The sequence below is a fragment of the Cydia amplana genome, chromosome Z (assembly GCF_948474715.1).
Source record: "Cydia amplana chromosome Z, ilCydAmpl1.1, whole genome shotgun sequence".
NCBI classification, from domain to species: Eukaryota; Metazoa; Arthropoda; class Insecta; order Lepidoptera; family Tortricidae; genus Cydia; species Cydia amplana.
The window spans coordinates 1,877,878-1,889,981 of NC_086096.1; the positions used below are offsets into that span (position 1 = coordinate 1,877,878).

The 12,104-nt window shown below is 37.3% G+C and overlaps 1 protein-coding gene across 2 annotated transcripts in view; it reads right to left on the reverse strand.

The window, feature by feature from the left end:
- The window catches only part of LOC134660912 (inhibitory POU protein), a 65,628-nt gene that overhangs the window by 12,010 nt on the left and 41,514 nt on the right, over positions 1–12,104 (reverse strand). For both annotated transcript variants that reach the window (XM_063516790.1, XM_063516789.1), the window contains exon 2: positions 10,669–10,725. In XM_063516790.1, the coding sequence (XP_063372860.1) occupies positions 10,669–10,725 (57 nt within the window). The remainder of the gene's footprint in view (positions 1–10,668; positions 10,726–12,104) is intronic.

Here is a 12,104-nt window from a genome sequence, read left to right on the forward strand (position 1 = left end):
GGTGTGGTTTTTTTTAAATGTCGAATGCGGAGAGTGCTCACTCCATACATCAGTTTTGGTACCAAAAAGACTAGACAAAGGGATAAGTTCGCCTTTGTACTAATGATGTGTGTTCTTTCATGTTTTATGTTTCTTTTTCTACAATAAAATATTTTACTACTACTACTACTACTACTACTACTATTAATTTCAGTGTCTACATCTAGCATTGAGTAGCGGAACTATCAGTACTGCTACTTGACAATAGATGTAGCACCGACCGGAAAGTCTTATGTTGTTAAGCATTAGACTTGATGAGTGTGACTCGATGTTGAGCATTAGAGAGGTCGATGTAGACACCGAAATTACCAGTCTTTTTGGTACCAAAACTGATGTATGGAGTGAGCACTCTTGTCTTACTATATTTCTTTATGGCACTACCGACTAATCTAGGAGGCCGACAAAGTAGAACATAGAATGTGTGAAGTGCGAATTATTTAAAAGTGTATTGAATTATTTATGAATTTGTCCGACCCTTTGCTAGGTACATGTCAAACGAATGATTAAACATTCAGGAGCATACGTAATACGTTTAGAGACAAACCAAAGAAAGTCTGCAGCGCTAGATTAAAAGTAGTTTTTAAAAATCAGTATGCGACAACACCACAGAAAATGGATTAAATAGTCTTGATACTTGTGAAATTTCTACCATATTTACCGTCTATGAAAAAATTAAGCTGTATGCTTAATTTTTATGGTAAAATAAATTTCATTCCAACAATAGATGTCACTATTAATATGTAGACATATACTAATATTGATAAATAATATTGGGAGAATGTGACATTTGGCTTCATCAAAATTAATAAGCTTTAGTAATATCCGCAACGGCGGTAAATAGGTACAGAGGGCCTACCGCGAACACCGAAGTTCTCAATATGCGAGCATCTTTCTCTTTTACTCCCATTAAGGCGTAATTAGATTGACAGAGAAATTGCCCGCCATTTGAGAACTAAAGTTTTCGGAAAAACGAAATAAACCATTAAAACAATAAACATATATTAAAAATTAATTTTAGCTTTAACTAGTAGGTACCCATGCCGTGAGCATAAGCATGGAGGTTGTGGGTTCGAGCTCAAAACCCGGCTAGTACCAATGAGTTTCTCGAAATGTTAGAGGAAGTTCATAAGTATGCCTATACCTATTAGGTGTGTTCAATTTGCTGTGAAACCTTAGTCTAAACCAATATTATATTATCTAAGTAGGTACATATGGTGAAGTATTAAGATGTTTCATTCCACTTACCCGTCATCAACTCCAAATTTTGTAAACATTGTCGTTTTTCAGCTTGAATCGCCTCGTGCTGACTTTTTACAAGTGTAAAATTATTCGTCATGCGGAAAAGTAACTCCCGCACGCCGGTTTTGTAAGGTTTCACCATGTTTATTCCGTTCATCACAAAACACAATGAATATTTAAACGATTTTGACAAACATACCATAGTGCATGACGTTTACTGACTGCTTAAAAAACATTGCCATATGTAGTTTTTTAATTCGATGTCAAATTATTGCGCTGCAGACTTTCTTTGGTTTGTCTCTATGTGGATATGATATTCTGACTAACTTAAAAATTGGTACGTTACAGATGTAAGGTAAACGTACTGGTGCTCGACGCGGTACCAGTACATGTCATCTTGAAACTTAAGTCAATAGAGGTGACAGCAGGGTGTCATCTATTGGGCATAAGCATGTCGAACACTGGTACGTTTACCTTAATGCATTATTATTTAATTTTCCATCGTACTTTCATGGAAATGTACGAACGTGTCTTGCTATTTCAGACACTCGGTACAAAAACTACTGAGGTTGACTGAAGTACTATGACAAATACGAATGTTATGAATGTTATGAATATTATGATGAACAATTATGCACTACATCTGTATGATATTTTGACTAACGTCAAAAGCAGTACAGTCAGCAGCAGAAGTTGCTAAGCGGGCGAAGTGTTCAAAATTACCTTGACACGCTCTTATTGTCTTAACAATAAAGTCGCGTCAAGATCATTTTGAACACCCCGCTTACGTAACTGCTCCCATATCCTGATCGAAGTTACTTTCTCTTTTTAAAATTAAATTATAGAGTTAGACCAAAATAAGTCTGCAACGATTTTGATAGCACACGCAGTGCAAGTGTTAACCTCAAAATTCTATGAAATTATGACGTATAGATAAACACTTGCACTGCGTGTGCTACCAAAAACGTCGCAGACTATCATCATGATCATCATCATCTTCATATTATAGTACATACCTACGTAAATTTAAACGAGCAATTATTGTTTATTTATTTATTTATATACCTATATATTTCGGGGATCTCGGAAACGGCTCTAACGATTTCGATGAAATTTAGTATATGGGGGGTTTTCGGAACGAAAAAACGTTCTAGGTAGGTCTTTATCTCTGGAAAAACGCGCATTTTCGGCATGAACATGCCAACTTTCATAGAGATAGGCCAATAATATATTGTAACATAATATATTGTAACTATGTCTGGTAAAGTCACAAACGCGCAAAATGATCTGACACGATCTTATGTGTAGAGCCGTCATAAGAGCGTGTCACATATTTTGCGGCCTTCGAAGAGTAACATATTATTGCCGGTGACTGTACCTACTAGATGTCGTTGCTATAAAAGCGAATAGAAGTTTTTTATGTGAAACTCCTTCTCGCTCAAATTTCTTAGCATTTCAATTTCTAGCAACGATATAACTACTACCAGACATAGATATATTATTATTTTCATGTCAAATCTGTTATTTCAGAACGTGATCTTAGAATGAGAATGTAACTCTGATTGTATGACGGCGCCTAGCGCCGTGTGGCTCTTAATTTAATAAGCATATAGTGTAAAAAGAGAAGTAAGCCTTAAAATGCATTTTCTAAATGTTTATTATCATATTTTTTAGTTTAATCACTGCAATATCATAAAACTCGATTTGGTTACCGATAAATTATCCAACCCGTATATTAAACAATCTCCCAAACATCCGTGTCGACCTTCTAAATGTAATTGCTGATTGCATTCTAACCCACTCTAACATATATTACAATAATCATAATTTATTTTGTGCCACCCCTGAAACTGTACACGAGTATACTCGCAAATTCATAATCGCTTTGCCAAAACTATTCTGAACCTTAACTTTATACCGACAAAGTTGCATTTGAAAGGAACGCTAAAAGCAAGATACGTCGTTTTTATCAGTAATCATTATTACGAAATCGAGCGTTAATTTTAGCAAACTCGTATTTGTAATTCATTCAAATTTAAATCATTTTCACTTACAATAAGGTTCAGTTTAGAATGGGCAAGTATTTTCAGAGTGAAGATGAGAATGTGTAGGGATTAGCGAATTCAATATAGTCAAGTGTCTTTTTAACTACAATAGGGTTGTCACTCTGTAATTGTTAGTCGATTATGCGTTCACAGACGATTAAGCCGGCACCAAAGGGGTAACGTGATCGGTGTGACAGTGTGTCAACCCTACTAATCTCTACTAATATAATTATACGGAATTTCTGTTTATGCATTATTGTGAGACACTATTTAGAGAGAGAGAGAGAGAGAGAGAAAGAGAATTCAGCAGAAAAAATTGGAAGAATCTTTAAGTTTAAGAAGATGATTCTAATGTAATAAATACAATGTGTCAAAGGCTAAATATGTCCAGTATTTTGGACCTAGTCGAATGGCTAAAATGGCTGGTAGTTGTCACAAAAGACGGCCGCGTAGCCAATATGCCAATCGCTTACGCTCCGTAGCGATCGAAACAACTATCACTGTCGCACTAATATGGAAGAAAGATAGAGAAACACAAATCGTTTCGTTGTCGAAGCGATAGCGATTGTCAGCTTGGCTAGGCGGACTGGCTTGCCAAGAGACAAAAGACAAGATAAGTGAAACAGGCAACGTTAACAATTGTTGTTTGACATTAAAAAAAAAATTGGGAGGAGCAAAGCTAGGAAAACATACAAAAACTGGAAAACGCGCGTTTTCCTAGAGATGATACCTAGCTAGATCGATTTATCGCCCCCGAAAACCCCCATAGCCAATCTCATCGAAATCGTTAGAGCCGTTTCCGAGATCCCCGAAATATACACATATAAGATAATACACTGGATTACACTGAATATGGTGCATGGGCAGGACGAGGATATATGAATGCTCAGTCACTTAGGTGTAAGTGACTGAGCATTCATATTATATCCTATTAAATGTATGTATAGCTCATAATGACCATGTTGTAGTTCCCACGCCATTTTCTAAGTGAGATTAGTTTGACAGTCTGCCAGGGGTCGTGAGGACTCTTCAATTGTAAGTGGTTTGGGGTCATCCACATATTACGTCACAGCAACAGGGGGGCCCATAAAAAATCAAAATCAAATCAAATCCAAATGAACGTTATTTAAATATTTATCATTCAAAATCATCATTTAAAAGTCAATTCTACCAGCTATCATAAGGAAACAAGAAACAACTCTAAATTTATCCTCGTGGATAAAATGCAATTTTTAAACAATCAAGAGAGCCTTTATCAGCTGGTGTGGTGAAAAATAAATGTATACCACTGTAAATCTTCAACATGACGAAGGCTGGGACGCACAGATTACCAGTTCGGCGGACGATATCATCAGCCTTAGTTGAACGCAAAAGGTGACAGTTCCGAACAACTGACAGGCTGTAGTGTTATCGTCAGGCGAACTGGTAATCTGTGGGCCCCTTTAATAAACTCTTGGAAGTGTAGGGCCCGATTCGGATTCTGAACTAGATATCTATTAGACATCACCAAGATACGACAACGACATTTTTAGGGTTCCGTAGCCAAATGGCAAAAAACGGAACCCTTGTAGATTCGTCATGTCTGTCTGTCTGTCTGTCTGTCTGTCCGTCTGTCCGTCTGTCCGTCTGTCCGTCTGTCTGTCCGTCCGTATGTCACAGCCACTTTTCTCCGAAACTATAAGAACTATACTGTTGAAACTTGGTAAGTAGATGTATTCTGTGAACCGCATTAAGATTTTCTTACAAAAATAGAAAAAAAACAATAAATTTTTGGGGTTCCCCATACTTCGAACTGAAACTCAAAAATTTTTTTTTCATCAAACCCATACGTGTGGGGTATCTATGGATAGGTCTTCAAAAATGATATTGAGGTTTCTAATATCATTTTTTTCTAAACTGAATAGTTTGCGCGAGAGACACTTCCAAAGTGGTGAAATGTGTGTCCCCCCCCCTGTAACTTCTAAAATAAGAGAATGATAAAACTAAAAAAAATATATGATGTACATTACCATGTAAACTTCCACCGAAAATTGGTTTGAACGAGATCTAGTAAGTAGTTTTTTTTTTATACGTCATAAATCGCCTAAATACGGAACCCTTCATGAGCGAGTCCGACTCGCACTTGGCCGCTTTTTTCTAAACTGAATAGTTTGCGCGAGAGACACTTCCAAAGTGGTAAAATGTGTGTCCCCCCCCCCTGTAACTTCTAAAATAAGAGAATGATAAAACTAAAAAAAATATATGATGTACATTACCATGTAAACTTCCACCGAAAATTGGTTTGAACGAGATCTAGTAAGTAGTTTTTTTTTTATACGTCATAAATCGCCTAAATACGGAACCCTTCATGGGCGAGTCCGACTCGCACTTGGCCGCTTTTATTAAGATCTAGCCTGTCAAATTTGACATTTCCGCGATCCTGCAAACTGTTGAACGATTTCCACAATGTCTATAACGTCTCGTATGTGTTTTTGGATCTCAAAACGATTTTAAAACGATAATTTAACGTAAAAGTGACATTGGTTGCCCTAATTGAGCTGCAAAAGATATCTAGTTGAAATCTAAACTACCAGGCGGCCTAGCCAAGGTGACGATCGCTATTGCTTCGCCATCGAATCGCTTTGTGTCTCTCTATCACTCTTCCATATTAGTGTGACAGTGACAGTTGCGTTTCGTTCGGTACGGAGCGTTAGCTATTGGCATTTTGGCTACGGGGCCAGATATCTAGTACATATCGTATCGTTCTCTTCTCTAGAACGGATCTTGTTTTCCGAATACCGCGGTAAAAGTCGGTCGTATCACTTGTGATACTTGTGATGTCATGATATGACGTTATACTTATATGTAGTATGTAGTAATACGCAGGGGAGCACAGTGGGGTTCGTATCATATGTCATGAAGTAGGTAAATGCACGCATGATGGGTACTGCCGCGTACGACAGTGCTCAACGATACGTACTATTTATGGGCTAACACATTTTAGAAAAAGTTGTTTTAAGGAATCTCATAAGAATTTGTACTCAATTCACTTGAGAACTTAAATAATTATATACATGTGGCTAATTCCGCCATAGGGACTATTACGTCTACTAACACGTAACAAAACTGATAATTTCATCGACAAAGCAGCGATTGCATTTAGTTTCAGCAATAAAAAGCAAAGTTTTTTTCCTACGATTGAAAATCAAAGAAATAAACGCTTGCGGACGGAATATGACGGAATTAGCCACATTAAATAACCTTAGAGAAATACCGCGGGCGACAGTTTAATCGGTAAGTACTACAGTTAAGTTACAAGTTTCCTTTTTTGTGCACCAAACGAAACGAAAAGGTCTCCCATTCCATTGAATTTCGAATCTTTAACCTTTTCGACGCCGTGTCAAACACAAAAGCTGTCTCTCAGACGCCACGTCACCGAAGTGTCAAAACTGAAATTGAACTTTATGCATATGCACCTAGGTCTATGTTGCTCTGTGGTCTATGACCGATTAATACCTTGTCTTTGGCGTTGGACCTGCGGTGCGTATATATCGGTCATTGGCGTCCAAAAGGTTAATTTGACAAATCATAATTGCGTTTCTCTTGGCATGTTTTGATTCGTAGGCGGCCAGAGGTTGTGTCCCTCGTCCGAACTTTCCTTGCCGAGGCGTGTCTCACTCCGTGATTTCGTCGCTTTGCTACAGGTAGCTAAAAGTACATCCGTTCCGCCCCAATTTTGGGGAAAGCCATAAGCCGCGTGTGACGCTGTCGCCACCTAGCGGCCATATCTGTGCTGATCGTAACAGACGTGTTTTGTTAGAGAGTGAGTCTTCTGTACTTAGTACTATTATTTATTCTGTGCCGACATGGGAAAATTATATCAATTTAGGAAATAAGTAACCGCATTCATTCGCCGGACCCACATCCCAGGCAACTGTAAAACTCCACTTATGAAATGACAGAACTATCTTTAGTGGTCCCGGCGGCCATTTTTATTATGGCCGTCGTAAACTAGCCGCCGGTTATTGCGGTATTAATAAATGTTACATTTTCCCGGTTATTTTCGGTGTTTTAAAAAGATACTCGTAAGTATGTCATACGATCACTTTGGGTAAACCTAGAAATCCCTAATATTTGTACGTATCACTATCACTACACTTTATAAAGGGGCCCACTGATTAACAGTCCACCGGACGGTATCGGCCTGTCAGTTAGAACAAAAATTTGACAGTTCCGAACAACTGACAGGGCGATATCGTCCGGCGGACTGTTAATCAGTGGGCCATTTTAAACAAAGTCCGCGCCTGTCTGTGTGTTCGTATGTTCGCGATAAACTCAAAAACTACCGAACGGATTTTCATGCAGTTTGCACCTATAAATAGAGTGATTCTTGAGAAAAGTTTAGGTGTATAATTTGTTAACCCGTGCGAAGCCGGGGCTGGTTGCTAGCTAGTTCTAAGTAGGACCGTAGGACGCTAGAGGCTAACGTTGGCCAATTACTAGTTGTAGCTATATTATGTAAAGTATAGCTTTTAAGTAAAACAACTTAAATATCTACTAAACATCAAAATAGCTACGTAGATCCCATTTTATTGTTAATTAAGACCTAAATATATACTTTGAGCGTTTTAATCACTCGGTAATCAAAGCTAAAAAGCCTTACGTTAATAGCTAATTTATAATAAGCACTAAACCTCGTCTAGGCTTAATCCCCGCTGAGTAAAATCCTACCTTATATGTGAGGTTACCTATGAAAAGGGACCTTATTGTCGATGGCGCTTACGCCATTATTAACGATGCTCCGATATAAATACAATGCCGCGTGACGCTGTGCGGCGTAAGCGCCATCGACAATAAGGTCCCTTTTCATAGATAATGCCCCATATGGGAAGTTATAATATAATCCGTAACGCTTGTGTGCGCGAGCGTAGCCGGATTAGAATGATGTGCTGTTACAGGCACATTACTGTACTAATCCTAAGTTTAACTTCAAAGGCCTACAAACGTCAACACTCCTAACTGTACATCGGTGGACCTTGTTACAAAAGGCACACGGTCCACCTATGTACGTACAGTTAACAGTGTTCGCGATGGTACTATGAAAAGACATAAGTAAAAATCTACTTTATAGACATATTTTATAGCTAGTTTAATGCAGTCTGTATTATGAACTGGTTTGAAATAATTATAGTTATTTACGATTTACGATACAAGTGCGAAAAACGGGAAATTAGAAACGAGTGGCGATATTAAAACTCGACCGAAGGGAGTTTCGAATAACCTATCCGCACGTGTATCGTAGGTACAGCGTTTTACAGTACATGGCCCTTTAAATTTTCGACGTACTTACCTACGTTACGTAATGTGCTTATTATAGCACAGGGTATCGTAATGGAGCACCAGGTGTATTGTCAATTGTTTTACAGAAGCCGGGGCGGGTCGCTAGCTCGCTAGTAGTAAATAAAACACTGACATTTCATAAAAAGCCCATCGCCGAGAAGTTAATTGGAAACACCCGTATCGTGATATGTCAATCGCTATGTACACTATTAACTGTCCATGGACCTTATGCCTTTTGTAATAAGGTCTACCGATGTACAGTTAAGAGTGTTGCTGTGTGTACCTACTTATTAGGGCATCCAATATCCGACGAGTCTCAATACTGGAAGTGAATTCCGATATTGGCTCCCGATATTAGTGATGTTTTTTTTAAGTAAAATCAACCAAATAGTCCATTTAAGTGGTCAGTTTTTTTTTAAGTAAACGTAAACTCATTTGTAATTTAGATACCCACTTTAGATTATTTACGTCATTTCCCCTAGTGCAAATTTCCCTACCCCTAGCGTGACGGACATAGCGTTTGCGTAAGTGTCATTTTGTATAGATTTTGAGTTTCCAAAACGTCCTGCTTGGCGCGCTGTTCTAAATCCCATACATAATGAGAACGCAAACACGTACGTCACGTTATATAGCCTGACCAGTAATATATGATAATTGTCAAGAGGGCGCTGTTATTCTCATGTATAGAGTGACAATTCAGTGTAGTATGAAAAAATTAGTTCCAGTGAAATTCCGCAACATGGCGCACCCTCAATAGATCCTGGTTTACCTATACACTATCCAATGAAATTTACACCAGGAGTACTGAATTAGGTTTCATTTCATGTCATTTATATGTCATGATTATACCAAAAATATACGATTTAACACGATCAGCTATAACGACAACAATTATTAAAACTTGTCGAATGGAGCCGTATGTATGGTATCCGTCAGACATTTCATTGGAAAGAATCGCATTATTAAAGTATAATTTTGTGTATTGACAGCTGGCAGTCTGTCTTTCAATAAAATTTAATTATACGCCTTGAACTATTTTAACACTCCGTCATAATTAAAACATTTACCAACCAACAAAACTTTAAATTCTTATAACAATTTTAAACTCTATCTCTCACAGATTAAAGTTCAAAATATAATACGTTTCAGTTACATTATGGAATACGAAAATTAAAACAAATAGGCATCTAGATGTCACCGATTATTACTTTCAATTTGGACTTTAATGTTACCGGGACAGGGTTCATTTTGCAATTGTCCATTCCGCAATGCACTTTAGCTTCATTTGCCGATGTCAAACACGATGACGATATTAATTTAACCGTTATATTCGAAATCCGAATCGTATTTTTCAACAAGTCGTATCTCAGATACGTGTATTTTCTATTTTGAATTTAATGTGAGCGTCGTAAGGACACTATTTGGATGCAATTTTAATGGGGATCAAATTTAGTTCTCAGTTCTGAATTTAAGTGATTTTGAGAAGAGATTGACAGACACAAAGTTTATACTAATGTAAATATTTGCATTCAAAAAGCTATAAATTATTCAAATTTAAGATTTACAACAAGTACCTATAACTATTCTATTAATTTTAAACAATTGTATGCCAATAATGCCTCATTATTTATAATTTAATAATGACATTTTGAAAAACCGCTGATACGTTTTGATATATCCCAAACGAAGTGAACAAATAATTTGAAGTAAATAATGTTCAAATTGTTATATGCGTGTGCGTTAGTGTGCGTGTTACGTCGTTACCAGCTGACATATTCGCTAGCTATAGAAAGTAAGTTACGCAGACGTTAGCGAATGTCAGTTTGACACTGCTAAGGTACTCGTGTTAAGGCTACTGTGAGTTGTGTCAACCCTAATAATTGCTCGGAGCAATGCTGAGCCGAACGGAGCCGAGTTTGCCCGAAGTCAGGAGTGTCTCCCCACTGACAAAAGGTAGGAAGTGCAGTGTAAGTCAGCGAACAGTATTAAATAATGGCGTCTTTGTAGTGATTTATAAAAGACTTACGTTGTGTCTCGGGGACCAGGAGTTACACATCAGTGACGCATCCTCCAGGATCCGGCTCTGCAATAAAAATCACAGTTTGTACAGATAATTATGGATATAAAAAAAAAACCAGGGGACATCTTACACATATCAACCTCCCCAAACTAAGCAAAGCTTGTATTATGGGTGCTAGGCGACGATATACATACTTATATAGATAAATACATACTTATATACATAGAAAACACCCATCAGGTACAAATATCTGTACTCATCCCACAAATAAATACCGGGATGCCAGACCGGTCGTCAAATAACCCCCTTATTTAGTTAAATTATGTTTTATCCCTTTCTTACAAATACATAAGTCAAAATGAAAGATAAAGACAAACGATTTATAGCTAATTCAGGCAAGTAACGCGTTTATAAATAACGCCATAAACATTTAAACTTATTTAAATTAATAATATGCGAGTGGTGGTCTTGCAATCCGGAGGTCGCGGTTTCAAATTCAAACACCGGCTCGTACCAATGACTTTTTCGAAACTAATGTACGAAATATCATTTGACAGGTATTTATTTACCACTCGTTTTCAATTCTATTGGTAGAATTAAAATGCCTAGTAGTGAAGATAGTTTTGAATGGAGCACGAAATCGAGCGCTAAAATTAAAAAATTCGCCGCCTGTAGATTTTTGAAGGTTAAATATTTTTTCACGGTATTTTAAAATAAACATTGTTACAAGTATTAACTTTTCTTTTAAAACCAAACTAAAAGAACGAAAAACTTACAAACTTCAATGTTCAACCAATTTAACTAATTTGCCACAATTTTCTATAATTAACCGTAGAACGTTAACCGCCGTTCTTAAACTTGGGAAATATAAGACTGACAACTTCCATACAACGCCGCATGCCTCATCATTGTTACCTATAGATGCCTATAGGTGGCGCTGTACTGTATGCGCTAAAAAGGTGGCTTATTGAGCGCCCGCTCTACAATTATGATGAGTTCATAATGACTAAGGAATAATTATTGTAATAAAAATTACTTTGATTAGGTCTATCGAAAGTGTTGACATTCATAATATTAGATTTATATAATTGAATTGTTATTTTGTATTTTTTTGGTTTTAAACTGATATTTAATGGATAATCCCATTTTCAATGTAAGGATTTATTATTTTCCGTAAATTTTTAAATTTGTATCCAGTCTGACATGTAAATTAGCTTTACGAATAAAATGAACACCTCCAACACCAGAGGATCAAGTGCGCTGCCGGCCTTTAAGACGGGAGTACGCTCTTGAAGGTTTGTCATTTCACGCCAAATGTTTCTGGGTTATTTGGGGAAAATGTCCAGTGTAACTAGCTAACTAGGTAACGTGTCAGTTTTAATACGCGCAAAGAATTTTTGCGGAAACCTACACCAGAGCCATCTACAGTTGCGTCCAAGCAC